This window comes from Rattus norvegicus, chromosome 1 (genome assembly GCF_021556685.1).
Source record: "Rattus norvegicus strain SHRSP/BbbUtx chromosome 1, alternate assembly SHRSP_T2T, whole genome shotgun sequence".
Classification (NCBI taxonomy): Eukaryota; Metazoa; Chordata; class Mammalia; order Rodentia; family Muridae; genus Rattus; species Rattus norvegicus.
In genome coordinates this window covers 141,901,985-141,917,877 of record NC_141534.1, presented here as the reverse complement: position 1 = coordinate 141,917,877, position 15,893 = coordinate 141,901,985, and the positions used below count along the sequence as shown (strand labels likewise).

The window sequence follows — 15,893 nt, the reverse complement described above, 5'->3', positions numbered from 1 at the left end:
AGAGGGAATGAGTTAACAATGGAAATACTGAATGGTACCTAGAGAACAGACCCCCCAATGTCCAGATCAGCGCTTCTGATATGATATGCATCCACAGGAAATAAGATGGCTGGAGGCTTGCGTTATAAATACCTAATATTCTTTAGGAAAGAACTCACTATCTCTAACACAGCTGACTTTTTTATATTTGGGAAATACATTTCTAGTAACTGTCTGAAATCTTAATAAATCCCAAAGCAGGTAAAAATATAACAAAATGCTATAATCTCAGTTCTCTGCATGGCATAATTTTCATAATTTTATAGCACTGTACATTAAGTCAATTTATAGGAATAAAAAGACTGGCAGACTTATCTGGCACAGTAAGATCCAATACTCCAAGTGCTTCATAAAGTTAACAATTTTAACACCACCTCTACCAACAAAGGGGAGCACTAGAACATGCTGGCATATGAGCCACATCAATTTTATTCTTTAATGAGAAATAACAATGCTATCAATACTATTTGGAGTATTCCCAAAGTGCACTCTTCTGAATTCTGGTGAAAACTGGTCCAACTGTCAACTGTAAAGGAAGAGTGACTAAGGAAAAAAACTCAGCCCAAAACACAAATCAGTGCATCTTCAGATGTTGACAGGCCGAGGGATATAGCATCCAGTAGCTTCATCTAACAGCAGGGCCCTGATGACTTGTAAGTGATCTTTTATGTCGTTTTTGCATTTACATATGCAGTGGGAAGTAGCCCTGCCTGCACTATAGTATTCTATGGCCTGTGACTCCAAGGCACTGCCTTTATAAAAAAGATGTAAGGCAGAAAATTAAACCATAAGCTTCACCTGCCCAAGGGAGGTAACTTCTGTATGCTAGGGGCTGTAGTTCTTAAAAAATAAGAACAAAGCCACATAGGAAAATATGGTGGCTGAATGGTTTTGTCTATCAAAAGACCTACAACAAGTATCTTGGACCACTTAGCTGGGAATACCTGGCCAGAGTTCACCTAGTCAGTATTTAATATTTAATAAAGTTTGCTTCAAAATTTGGAGGAATGCTCCAAATAATGTTGATAGCTTCATTATTTCTCCTTAAAGAAAGAATTGTTTTTCCTCTTTCAAATCTCAGGATTAATGAAGACACTGCACCCCAGAAAGGCATGTGTTACTAATTAGGTTTTTCTGTTTTGGTTTGGCAACATGAAACTCAGAATAAAATCTGAAGCATCATCATGATAACACCTGAGAATATAGACCTCCCATGTATCTCAGTTTCCCTAACTTTCAACCTTCAATAAATTAGTGGGTTTTGTTTGTCTGTTTTTTGCTTTCTGATTCTGATATCCTTCAATTTATTACATCACTTTATTTCTATTTAAGTTCGTATGTGTATGGAACAAACAAAAGCATTATCAATATAAAGATCTAACAAGAGCTGTTAGGTTAGCACTCTGCTTTGGTCCTTCTATTACTCTAAAGTGATCAAGTGTGTGTGTGTGTGTGTGTGTGTGTGTGTGTGTGTGTGTGTGTGTCCACCAAGAATAAAGAAGCTCAGTATATGAGTATAGGCCAGCAATCCCAGCACTCAGGAGGCTGAAGCAAGAAACAGAGTTTTACGCCCAGTCTTGGCTATTTGTAGCAAAACCTTGCCTCAAAATCAAAAGCAAAATAACGAATAACTGATGAAGGCTAGAAAAGACATCACTCAGATACTTACCAGGAGCAATTGTCTCCAACGTATCAGAACTGACTTTCCGGGTACTTGTGCAGTGATAGAGGGTAGAGCCAGAAAATATCAAGTAAAAAATAGCATCATCTTCAACTTTGTCCTCTTCAGCAAGCAGGACTGTAACAACACAATCGCCCTGGAAGAGTCCACAGTCTGCATTAGTAAGGTTCCTGTTGGGAGCCCGCTAAATTCTTCATCTCATACATAGTAACCAAGTCTATCCATTTCCCAGCAAAGGTGAGGGTATACAGATCTGCCTTGAAACAGTAAGTACATTCAAATTCCACCTACAAAGACTTATTTAGACCCATCAAACTTAACTTTCCTCGATCTGTATAAATGAAAGCAACCCTTGTGCTTTAGAGTTGCTCTATGAAACTCATCAACAGAGTGGACTTTCCATCTATTTAAATAAAAGGTCACCTGAATAGCCTGTGCCTCTCGACCACCTGACATCCCTGTTCTCCTTTACTCAACCTTCCCGAAAGCCTTTAAAACTAGGTGTCATGCCAGTAACTATGCAAACACCTGTGCAACTGCTCATGATAAAAAGCATCTGTGTCTGCCAGTTTCAAATACTCTCTCAAGTTTTTATAAGTTGGCTTAAAAAAAAAAACAACTAAAGCCTGTAGTAAATATACTTTGTGATATACAGACCTAATCACCATTCTTCTCAATTATAAACATAATTTGTGTTATAACCATAAGCTAACACCAACAGAAAAAATCCTTTAACACATCAAAGTTTAGGGTACTGAGATTTAATATTTTTCAAATCTTAATAATGAAGTATAGGAACAACAATTTAGTGAAAAATCTGGACATTTTAACCTAAAATTGGGAAAGGAATCATCATTTAATTTATACATCTTCATCTTTTTCATTTTAATCAACAATAAGGTAAGTAAGGGAATCATGCCACCCTGTGGCCACATTATTAAACCTAGAATCAGTGCAGCAGAAGGCAGCATTTTTGCTACACGTTGAAAACTCAAAATTATGTCATCAAACCTAAGATGAAGTTTAATAAATGCTAAGAGCACGATGCCTTTATAGACTGAATTCAAAGCATTTCCTAGGGTGTAAACTTCACTTTTATTTTATATCCAGTGCTAAAGTCCACCAAATGCTACACATAAGTCAGAATGAACCATAACTCCAAATAAGTCATAACGTGTTTGACTATAACTGGAGCCCTCCAAAGCACCGTAACACAGAGAAATCATGGTCAGAAATGGATTACCATTAGTTTTGATCACTACTCTAAACTGTAGTTTGGTCTTATATACACGCCTTTCTCTGGAACTGATTTTAACCAGCTTAAACCAGTGAAATGTCATCCTTTAGCATGATGCATAAAACAGGAAAGTTTCATCCTTTCCTTTCATGTGTGGGAAACTAAGACCCCGTGGCCCACGCCCTCTGCCTATAGCTTGTTTGGTTAGGTAACACCATGCCACAGCTGTGCCCATTCATCCACACTTACCCTCTAGTCACTTTTACTTACCACCTACACCTTTACAAGAGAGGAAGTCTACTCAAATTTCTAACTGAAATTGTTGGCTTAGATTTCTAAACTGGAATTCTAAGAATGAACTGTTTTCAGAACCAAGAATTTCTCTCCATGTGAGAGAGTCTTCTTACTCACCTACTGTCTGTGCCCATACTAACTAATTTGGGGTTTCCTTTCATTGAGGGCAAGAGAAGGTTGACATAAGCAATTGAAATCGTTTTAATAAAACCTTAATAAAAAATAATTAAGTTCTGAATTGCTTTTATACCTTTCTTTAACTTAAGCTCCTAAGAGAACAAAGCTTTATTCACCTCGAGGCAACTCAAAAGCTAAACTCCGAAGGCACTTGAACTAAAAGTAGCTGATTCCCTCTACTAGTAACAGAAAGCAAACACACTCCACACTTCACAGATGCAAATAACGCCTATTCTATAGTGGTTCACTGGAGAGGTCTTTGAAAGATTAAGCAGGTGGGGTTGAAGGAGAAGAGTCACAGGTCTCCATAACTTTTATCCAGGTGACTGGTTGCTTGATCCCGATTCTGTGAGAGAAGCTCTAACTGATTACTCTGTTGTTCAAAACTAGGCCCAACTCACAGAACATACAGATTAAAGAGTCCGGTTACACACCTAGTGAGTCTACTAACTACACTGAATAACAAAAATAATGGTCAAGATATTCTCAACTATTATTTTAGTCAGACTCAATGACAAGAAAAGATCGCATTATGTCATCAGTCTCCAGCAACATAAGCCTAAGGAACACAGTGCTGTCCTTACAAAGAGAAGAATTTCCCCTCTTCATTAATGAGAAGTATATCCTTGAGCCTGATCATTTTTAGGGACATAATTTTACAATAACTAACGAGAAAGGCAGTCTAAATCAAGCATTCTTATAAATGTAGATGATCTCCCAAATAAAAACGTACAGTGTTTTAAAAAAATGTTACCCAGAGTAACTGCTTAATCACCCATAAAAAAGGGTTTTTAATGTAAGCATTTTAAAAAATAAAGGAGTATTCTAAATTGTGAGACATCTCAGTTGTCCACATCCTATACTTACTAATACAGGACAGCTACTACATTCGCAGTACTACATTCGCAGCTCTGCAAAAATTACCCTATGATTGAGATTTAACTCTGACTTCTTCATCAGAACTAAGAATATGTATTCTTTTTCCAGATCGAAGATTTCCTTTCACAGTCACAGACCTTGGCAGAGACTCTCTATTCCACAAGATACTTGTCACCTAGGACCTGTCTTCAATAAGCAAGCATAATTTGGGGGAAGGAAGTAATAGAATGAAAAAGAGCTACGCATTTCAGAAGTGAATGAATTATACTTAGAAGTAGACTACAGAGACAGGATGTGGGAAACAGGGTAAATAGAGAAACAGGAAAATGAAGTAGAAAATTCTGGGGGAAGAAATGGTAAAAGAGAGAAATCACTGATATCTTAGATAATGTTGGCCACACATTAGAAGGTAAGTCTGGTCAGCAGCAAGAGAACTACAGCAATCGTCTAGGCCAACCTGTGTAAACTCATGAGAGCCAGCTGCCTCATTTCTGGGAATTCTACAAGCCAAGTGCAAAGCACAGTCGTTACTAGAATTAAACTTACAAATAACTAAGATAGATTAAAAACAAATACAATGCCTAAAAGCCCTGTATTAATAAGTCTATATCATACTATATTATCTTGAGATTTACATTATGGTATGTATATGGAAGAAAATCTACATAATAGTGTGCTACTAACATATTTTTCCCAGCATTGATAGCCAATTCGGCCTCAGTAAAAAGTGATGGATAGCTTAAAATCAATCCTTAGGGGAGTAATTATGTTACTAGAATTGCCAAATGCTATAAAACGAGGACTGTCTTTTCCTGTTGCGGTGATAAAATATTCTGATTAAAGTAACTTAAGGGAGGAAGGGTTCATTTGGCTCAGTTCTGGGTTACAATCTATCCCAGGAGAGAGGTCACAGAGGCAGGGCTTGAAGCCGCAGGTTACATTCCATCAAACAGAAAGCACACCAATGCCTACGAGCCACTGCTCACATCACTTCCTCCTTTTTAGTCAGGGAATGGTGCCACCCACAGTGGGCTGCTCTTGTCAGTTTAATTAATGTAATCAAGATAATCTCCAAAGGTAAGACTAGAGGCTCATCTCCCAAGTGATCCTAATGTCTATCAAGTTGGCAATTATCAGTAACCATTAGGAGAGCTTTTTAATTCCCCTTTAGAAACAACAGATTGCTTTCAACTGGTCAGTAAAAAGCAGGAACTTTTCCGTGTTTTAACTTGGCAGTATGTTACGTAAATACCCTGAGCTATAGAAGAGGACGGCAATTCTGCTTATCTCATGAGATTACTGAAGGAGTCAAATGGCTGATTAAAAAAGAAATAATAGAAAAGCACCTGTAGCAACTGCACTGGCCACAGTCATTTTCAACAGCACCAGCATTATACATGGAGTTCGTCTGTCAAGAAATCTGGAAGGCTCCAAAAACAAAGAAAGCCTTTTGGTTCATCAGTCTGTCACTGTGGTGGTGTGGATGCCATGTCCTCCACAGTCTCAGATACTGAATGCCTGGTCCCCAGTTGGTGGTGTTGTCTGAGGAGGCTTAAGAAGTCTGACCTTGATATAGGAAAAATAACTAATACAGTCACTCAAAATGTTTCGGAAGAGGGTGGTAGTGCACACCTTTAATCCCAGCATCCAGGAAGGAGAGGCAGGTGGCTCTCTGTTGAATTTGAAGCCAGCCTGGTCTATAAATCGAGGTCCAGGGCAGCCAGGATTACACAGAGAAACCCTGTTTCAAAAACTAACAACAAAAGACCAAAAAGCTTTGGATGTGGGAGCATTTCAGGTTTCAAACTTTTATATTTGGGATGTTTAACAAATCAAATCTCTTCTCTGCAAATATTCTAAATCCCAAAAAATAAATTAAAGTTCCAAAAACTTCTAGTCTAAAGTACTTATGAAACAATATGTAACAAATGTTACATAGCAGAAAGCAAAGTCTATCAAATCCTTTTATTCAGTGATATCCTTTTTGTCTACAATACAGTTATAAAGTATCTAGTGTCTAGCACTATATACATATTGGAGGAAAAGCAACCAAAATGTAGGAATAGTTCTTCCTAAAGAGTAAGAAGGAACTTTTAGTGAGCTTTTTGTATTTCTGAATTTGGGGCCATATAAATATGGGCACACATGCCCAGATGTATGTGTTTATGTGTGTGGGTCCATTCATGTAGAAGCAACTATATCCACGGAGGAAGGGTCTCTCAACCCAGAGCTCATTTATTTGGCCAGTTTAGTTAACCATCTTGCAGTAGCAGGAAGCCTCTGTCCCTGGCTCGAAATGCTAGGATAACAGCAGGCTGGCATAGGAAACCAGCTTTCATATGGGTTCTAGGGATCCAAATCCCAGCCCTCACACTCAGATGGCACATTTTATTCATCAAGCCATCTTCCTAGCTCATCTTCCCGCTTTTTGACAAGACAACATGGAGTCTGTTGTGGCAGCTTGCCTTTTTAAAACTGGCATGCCAGGTTAACAGGACTCATTATCACATTTTCACACAGTTTGTTTGTGCTGTTCTTCTCTCATCTCCCCAAGCCTTGCAAAAATCTTAAGCAAAGCGTTTCAGAAACCTACTACTATAATTCTGCACACTCCTAATAACATGCGGCTGGACCCACAGATCGGCGCTTTGTTCAATCATCGGAGAAGCTTTTTCTTACAGTAGATGTGAAATACCACAGAGAGCCACAACTGGGCAATGTGCAAAGCGTCCTCAGTCCTCAACATGATGTCTTCATCAAGCCCTTCCCCTCAAGGGTTTAAGTGGAAGGAAGGCAGAAAGATTCTAAGAGGTGACAATGACTCCAAGGAGGCTGCATGCTCTAGACACAGCAGGACTGACTGGTGCACGTATGCGCTCATGAAGTCTGTGGCAGCACAAGTAAGGTTTGCACAGGCTCAAGCTGGACAGGATGCCAGTACTGAAAAGGAGAAGCTGTCTGCAACTGTCGCCCCCTGGCAAAGAGAAAAATCAGTTTTTCCCAGTGCATCTCATTGGGTATCTCAACCACACTTCAGGGTTGACTCGATCTTAGGAGTAGCTGGTGAACAACTCAGTGGTACTTTTGTGGACTGTTTTAACATTTTTTTTTGTCATATTGATTTTTTTTGCTTGTTTTTATTTTCATTTTTGTGAGGGTTTACATAGATCTTCTTTGGTTTTATTGTAATTTTTGGTGGTGGTTGAAAGAGAGAATATAAAGTTGAGTGGGTAAGGAGGTGGATGGGCAAGATCCAGGGGATGGAAAAACCATCAAAACATATTTGCTCTGTGTAGCCCTGGCTATCCTAGGAATCACTCTTAGATCAGACCAGTCTTGAACTCAGAGATCCACCTGCCTTTGCCTTTCAAGTGCTGGAATTAAAGCATATGGCACCACTGCCCAGGAGAAAAAGTTTTAATGAGAGAGAAGGGGGCAGGGGAGAGGGAGACAAACCAAGTGAGAAGATAGGGTTGGGGGTAAATCCGGGAGTAGCTGGGGAAGAACGTAAGTATGATCAAAATATGTTATTTGAAATCCTCAAAGAATTAATAACGATATTTTAAAAAGACGTCCCAGCTATACACAATGCGTGATCCTGGGCTGAATGGTTATGGCCCTATTACATTATTTGGACAACAGGTAAATCCTGAATTAGATTTACTTAATTAATACTGTATCAGTGTTCAAATCCTAGGGTTTCCTAATTACACTGTGATTATGCGACAGTATTCTTGTTCCTTGCTTTTAGTGAATACGTAATGAAGTTTTAAAGATAAAAGAACATAATGACTACAACATATCTGTAAATGTTTCAGGAAACTATAGTAAGGGGTACAGAGGCGGCTGGGAGGTGAAGAGCATGTGCTGCTCTGGCAGGAGGACCTCAGTTCCACTCCCAGCACACGTGTCAGGTGGCTCAGAGCAATCCTGAACTCCAGCTTACTCCCAGGGTAACCTTAGACCTCTGACCTCTGCAGGCACCTGCACTCACATGCACATGCCCACTGACATACAGACACACAGACACATAATTTTAAAATAAAACCTTTTTAAAAGTATATGGTGTGAGCATGATTATGGCAAGATAACAAGAATGAGCTTGAATTTAAGTAAGGTACATGAGCATTCATTCATTCATTCATTCATTCATTCATTCATTCATTCATTCATTCATTTAAAATCAATTTCCCCAAATGAGGTTTAAGCCCACCACAGTAAAAGGGAGAATGAACCAAGGAGGTTGGGAATACCAAGTAAACCCGAGCACTGCTTCAGAGTCTGTCTGTGTGATGGAAGAGAAGGGAAGAGACAGGTCCACCTTGTTTATACAAACGAGTACACAGCCATGTTTGCTCCTCTGCATTAAACACACAAGTGTTATCATTTTTCAAAAGCAAGAAGAAATTGATGGCCTGATATAACTTCCCCATAGACAACACTGCAAAGCCTTTTTCAGTGTCACTAAAAGGTTCCACAACCGAGAAATACCCTGAAACAGTAGTAAAGCCAGAGCAGACTGTAGTCGTTAGTAATGCCATGCCCCAGTAAAAGAAACAAAGGCTCCTCACAATGGTTGGTGCCAGGCCTGGGTCAGTATCCGTTAGATGAACTTACAACACTCTCCTTTGATAGAAAATAGGGAGAGAAATGGGGAGGAAGTCAGAATGTTAGAAAGGCCTGCTTTAAAGTACACAAAGGCCAGACCACAGTGGCTCCTTCTAGACAAATTTGGGACTATTTTTAAAAAAATAAATAATAAGTTATAAACAATTTTTAAAAATAAGAAGTACTGGGCTGGATAGATAGGTCAGTGGATAAGAGCACTGACTGCTCTTCCAGAGGTCCTGAGTTCAAATCCCAGCAACCACATGGTGGCTCACAACCATCTAATAATGAGATCTGATGACCTCTTGTAGTGTGTCTGAAGACAGCTACAGTGTTTTCATATATAATACACAAATAAATCTTAATTGAAAAAAGAAGTACCATCCTAAGTAAACCCATGCACTGTTTTGGAGTTTTTATTATTAATAATATTGATTTGATCACTTCAATGCTCAAAAGACTCTAAAGAAATAAAGGACAGAGGACGTAGAATGCTCTGCCAATGTAGATGTACACAGATCTCCATCACTAACCGCTAACTCTGTAGGGTCCACTTAAAACTGGGACCTGAACTCAGACCGTGCAGCTTGTCCTTACTTTCACACAACTGTCCATGACCTGGGTACACAGATAGATAATAATGCAGCACAGCATTTTTGGCAGCAGCTTCGTTTCCTGGACAGTTAGTGTCATCTGGGTGTGTAGAAGGTGAGCGAACACCTACTGCTGAGGTTTGGAACTGAAGGAGGTGCAGTGCAACACGACTGGGTATCTTATTCCCAGGTTAGTGATGAGAGAAGTCTTCACTTATTTGTTTTACATGTAGGTGTCTAAGTGTATGCAGGGGTACCACATGTATGTAGGAGTCTGAAGAGGTCAGAAAGGGCTTCAGACCCCCGGAAACTGGAGTTACAGGTGGCTATGAGCCATTAAGTGGGTGCTACAAACCAAACCCAAGTCGTCTGCAAGAGCAGTATAGCACACTTAACTGCTAAATCATCCCTCCAGTCCACTATTTTAATCCTGAAGTAAAGGCCAAAAACACAGACAGAAAGAAAAGTGGTGTGTGTAAATGGGTATTAATAATCAATATAAGAGGGGTTGGGGATTTAGCTCAGTGGTAGAGCGCTTGCCTAGGAAGTGCAAGGCCCTGGGTTCGGTCCCCAGCTCCGAAAAAAAGAACCAAAAAAAAAAAAAAATCAATATAAGAAATACATATAAAATAGTAAACAGTCAGTAAACACCAAAAGAAATGTTTAAAATGAACAGAGAGGTTCACTTAAAATATTTTCTATTTCTCTTTAACAATCTGTTATTAATAATACTAGTAGTTGGTTCAAAATAAAAGCCTTTTGAAGACAATATAGTCCACACAAGACATAACTGTTAGTCTAACTAGTTATGACTCCTGCCAGCTGTTGCAGCAGACCCCTTTAATTAGAGTACTCAGTGAGGCCAATGGCTGTGTGAACTCAAGTTCAGTTCCCAGCATCCCTGTCCAGCAGTTTGTGACCACCAGGGGGATCTGCCATTGTTGACTTCCAGGACAACTGGACTCAGACACATATACCCTCACAAAAGAACAAATAATTAAGAAGATATTTAAAAAAAAAAAAACTGTTCCCTAAACATTTCCTTTCATGTATCTTACTTTATTTGCTAGTGTGAATTCTCAGCCTAGGTTTATCTAGTAAGTTAACTAGTAGAAGTTTATTTTGTAATCTGACACAAGCACGTTCATTTTTTCCCCCTTTTTTTGGGTTCTCATTATAATCTTAATGATTTTCTACTACATTAATTATTTATTATGCTGTATAGGGGCACACTTACTATGGTAGATGTGGAGACAGTCTCTCCTTCAGTCTACCACGTGGGGTTGTGGCATCAAACTCAGGTCATCAGGCTTGGTGGTGGGGGCTTTTTACCTACTAGGCCATTTTGCCTGCCCTCTATTACCACAATCCTCATTCATACTTCTTAGACTGAGATTGAAGTCTATGTATTTATACAACACACACACACACACACACACACACACACACACACACACACACACAGAGAGACAGAGAGAGAGAGAGAGAGAGAGAGAGAGAGAGAGAGAGAGAGAGAGAGCGCTCTGCTACTAAGCAATACAAAATCATGAAGTTACTTAGTGCCTGGCTCCTGCACTCCAGGAACAGTGGTAGACATGCGTCTCAGTAACATATACACCAGCTTTCTACATGTAGAGATGAATGCTCACAGGCTACAGAGAGAGCTGTGACCAGGAGAGCTTCTGTAGAAATTCCTATGCCCCATGATGCCCCTGACTCAAGGCAGATCATTTAAGGCAGACAGGCAGGTGCAGAAGATGTCATCAGAACACAGCTAAGTAACAGGAAGCACTGGTTTGCTTGCACTCAACAGGTCTGTAACGTGGCTGGCCTATAGCAAGTCAGTCCTCAATGTCTGTTGAGCTAAACCCGAAATAGTTAATATTTAAAAGAGGAACCTTAAAATGCTGCACATAAGTTCACGAAATCTTATCCTTTCTTTTCACAACTGACACTGGCGAGCAGGTGGACGAATGAACCTGAGGCTATAAAGACAAGACACTTCCTGCTCCTTGTGGGTCACAGTTTCTTCTTTCAGGGAGAAGACCCATAAAGCTGTACGAGCTGAATAAGCACTGCAGCAAAAGCAGGATCAGGGTCAGAAATGAAAGGAGATCTTGACAGGACTGAGCAAAGCAGACAGAAAGGCTTCCCACAGAGTTATCTCACACAGGTCACTAAGGCACAAAGAACACACATTCTGTTGCTAGACTTCAAGTTTCTTCTCAAACAATGAACTGTCAAAGGTGACAGGGGAGGAGGTAAAAGAAATTACAGACTAAATCCAGTTGTAGGGAAACAGCTGTGAAATCTGAGAAGTTGCAAACACTAGCTGTGACGGAACTTTTACCATGCCATGTAACAACAGCCAACTTGAAACAATAAACTCTGCATCTTCATGAGCTTTTCCTTATATTCAATACTGTCCCCAAAAATAATGCCACAAAATTTAATTATGGGACCCAAATTATGGGAGAGGGAATGCATAGGTACCCCCACACAAAGCCTTCCACTCCACAGTGCCATTACTGAAATGCCAGAACCAAGAGCAGGGCACCTGCCACCACGCAGGATGCTCAAGTACAAGACGCCGACCCTGCAATAAGGCAAACAGTCAACCCTTTCCCGAACGACTGCCAGTCAGTCATGTTACATTAGGAACTGCTCACAATCTCCGTAGAAGGAGCTTAAGGCATCAAACGCAGTCAGATGATAAAATGTAACCTCGAAGGGAAAATTCCCTTGGGGGAAAATGATTAAATTTTTTTTAACAAACAGGAGGCTGAAGTGTGCATGAAGCAGGGGCGAGAAAGATTTTCATACAAAGTGTGCCAAGAACATCGAGAGAACATTCCTCCGAAAAGTCACATTTGCACTGATTCTCGATGGCAGCGGGTCAGAGAACGTGGCAAGTGGAAGGCAAGCACAAACTCAGCAGCAACAAGGAACAAAGTTCAGTCACGAGACACAAACACACACTGATGGGAGGCAACACAACTTTGGAGTGCTTTATATGGGGGATTTGTTTGTTTTATGTGTGGTGTTAAACCACCAGGAGAGGCAAGTAACCCAGGAACATGATTCAGATTTTTAAAAGAATTACAGTTCCTATGTGAGAGAAATACTGCTGGACAGAAATTACCAAAAGAGGAAGGTCACTTGGGAGGCTGTGAATTCCTGCTCGCCCAGGCACACATACCTCCTTCCCATCTTTAAAGACCTTATTCAAGTGCTGAGGAGGAGAGGCAGTTCTCTATTCCTCCAGCTCATCCCTACTTAGCATGCTTGCAGTGCAACCTGCTCCAGTCCACCCATGAAAACACCAAGTGAAAAAAGCAACATGTCACAGAGGAAGGAGCCTCTAGTCACAAACAGGTGGACCAATCTCTCCTCCTAGAAACTGCGGTCCACAGTCCTGCTATTTGCTGCTTCTTGGGCAAGTCTTAAAAGAGCTGTGCCGAAGGCCGCTACAGCCAATGCTGCGTGCCCTCAGAAGCAGTGATGTAGGATACACGGAGCAGGGTGGAGGATAGGGAAAGCTCTATGTGAGGGTGGACATCTGTTCCCCAGAAGCAGGCTGGGACCTGTTACAGAGATTTGTACTGTAAGCCACAACACACACGCACACCCCAGCCTCGGAGCGGAATCCAAACCAACTCAGAAAGACTAAAGTCTGAACCATGAATGGCAAAAGGAAATTGGAGTCAAGAAAGGGGCAAACCTTTCTTTTTGTATCATACAAGACCAGAAAACAAGTTTCTGTTTTAACACTAATGCCCAGGTACTAAGATGAAGAGTCTTTCTCTGAGAAGACCAAGGCTATGAAAAAGGTCAGAACAGAGTTTCTACCATGCACGGTTGATCTCAACTCCAACAAAGGGGTAGGAAAATGTTTCCTGTGGACTAGACAGTAAAAACTTTCAGCTTTGTAGAACATATCTGATCACTCTCACAATTACTCAATTCTCTTTTTGAAACAAGGACAGGCTGGCAAATGGCTTATGTGGTAAATCCGGTACTTGTGGGAACCTTGCTCCTTAAACCTCTCCATCTCTTCACAGACCTTTGCCGGATCCACAGAACCCACAGGTTGGAAGAAGAGAACTATCCTCTAGCTTCCATACTTATAATCCCCCTCAAATAAATTAGTAAAATTAAAAAGCTACAACCCGGTTTCAATGAAATTTTGCTTCAGAAAACAGATGGTAGGCAGTGATTTACAGGGTATAGGACTGTAAACTCCTTTGTCTAAAAGCCTTTTGGGGGGAAATGTGATACAGCACAGGCTAGGTAAGAACTGTACAGTCCCAGCCAAACTCCTGTATTGGCTTACTTAGATGAAACCATGCTATGTGTTCTTCAGAATGGACAGACAGAAAAGTCTGCATATATTTTAGTGAAGTTCACACTACCTTGCCCCTGGCCAAAGGCAATTAGAAACACATGAAGAATTAATTCCTGACAGAGTAGGAGGCACTCAGGCAAACAGAAAAGTAACCAAAACAGAAGCTATAAACTGAACAAAACAGAAAGAAAAAGAAATAAATAAGCCAGCTATAAAATAGAAAGATTATTAGAGAAAGCACAACAGCATGACTCTTTAAATGGGGGACTTGAAAGGATGTATGCAAAGGCACAAAGTAAATAAAATGACAGTTACGGGGCAATATGCCATGGCTTGAGGATCAGGAGTGCATTATCCAGGACCACAGTTCCCAGTCCATTGTACACTAGGCAAGGGCAGCCATGGAAAGACTGCCCCAAGCAAGTCTACACATGCCTGGTAAAGGTCACAAACGCTCATCATGCACTCTAGTGATCATTATCCTTCAGGAGTGTGGACGTGTAAGAGCCTTCCCACCCACAGCTTACCTGTCTTGCCCTGCTTTGCCTTCTCCTGTGACACCCACCATGACTCATCTATTTAGCACATATAGAGTACACTGACGTACAGAATTTTAAGACAGCATGTTTATCTGTGTTAAGGGCACACTTGTTTTAGTCAATGCAGTACCAGTGTCTAAAAGTTTGTTGTTATTTAAGTGCTCGATAACGTTGGCTGGGTAAATGAATACCTAACTCCACGCTGAAAATTCTCTCCCCAGTTTACCTCAGGTGAGACAACTGGATGGAAAACCAAAAGATCTAAAATGTCATGCTCTGAGGAGGAAAAGATGTCAGCTCACATCCATAAAATGACAGTTAAAAAGACCACGACTCAGAAACACTCCTGATAAGAAAAAAAAATAATAGGATCAATCCTGTCCTTAGTACCAACTCTCTTACAGAGAAAATGCTCAGACGTACTCCAGGAGCCTTGGGTAAAACCCACTCCCAACTAGCAAAGCCCTCAGCTTTACTTAAAAGCACCTCAAACAACATAAACAGAAATCAACTGAGGAATTCACTGATTTTATTACCAACCAGGTCACTGCAAGTACAGGCTTGGACTGATTTCACTGGTAGAAAATATTATACAGTTTCTTTGATGTTTCTATTTTGCCAGAAAATGACAACAGCCAATTAAATCCACTTAGCAATCTTCTTTTAACATGTTCATGTATATTCCAGTTAAAATATCCATCTCCTCAATGTAAACAGAACTCAGTTTACACAGTACTACTAATAATGAAGTTGCTACTGTCTTCCAGTTTCATAATTCTGCATCACCAATATAGAAGCAAATTCTTAGCCACTTGAAGGCTTCACTTCTTCGGTCTATTAGACAAAACCAGTAGATGGCGCCCAATAAAGCTGTTTCTTTCTTCCAAACAAGAATTTTGAGACTTAAGATGAAATAGAAATAAAATACAAGCCATTTTGAAAACATTAAATGTATGTGTTCCCTAAGAGATCAGCATTCTTAAATTTCTAATCTTCCAGTTCTTTCTATTGCTGTACACAGCTCATTTTAGTTTGTTCTTGCTGAATAAGCTCAGCTGAACTGGATGGAGGGCACTGGATTCAGACCTGTGGACCACCCCAAGCTACCCTGAACAGTCGCTATCCCTGGTGGACCTCCATTCTCCCGCCACCTCTCTGCTCACCTTTATCAGGACTGTGGATCCTAAACCATACAGGTTAGCTTACTTACCCCCACCCATCTTCCCTGCTTGCTAAGTTCGCTGGGCATCCCCAGTTGCCCTGAGCAGCCTGCTATCCCCAGGAGGACCTCCATTCTTCCACCACCTCTCTGTCTATCATTATCAGACCTGTCTTTTTTTTTTTAAGCAGCATCTCCCTCTCTCAAGACTGTTTCATAATTATGTGGAACTGCTACAATAATTAGGTCGACATGTAAAGAGACAGTCTATTCTCCCTTTTGAAACAGGACTAGATATTTGTTTAGAGTGAAGGAAACAAGGTTTTTGTTGTTATTGTTGCT

At 40.4% G+C, this 15,893-nt stretch overlaps 1 protein-coding gene across 31 annotated transcripts in view; it reads right to left on the bottom strand.

The window, feature by feature from the left end:
- The window catches only part of Akap13 (A-kinase anchoring protein 13), a 305,582-nt gene that overhangs the window by 200,224 nt on the left and 89,465 nt on the right, over positions 1–15,893 (bottom strand). For all 31 annotated transcript variants that reach the window (XM_087655380.1, XM_087655383.1, XM_087655382.1 and 28 more), the window contains 1 exon segment: positions 1,709–1,856. In XM_087655380.1, coding sequence (XP_087511506.1) covers positions 1,709–1,856 — 148 coding nt within the window.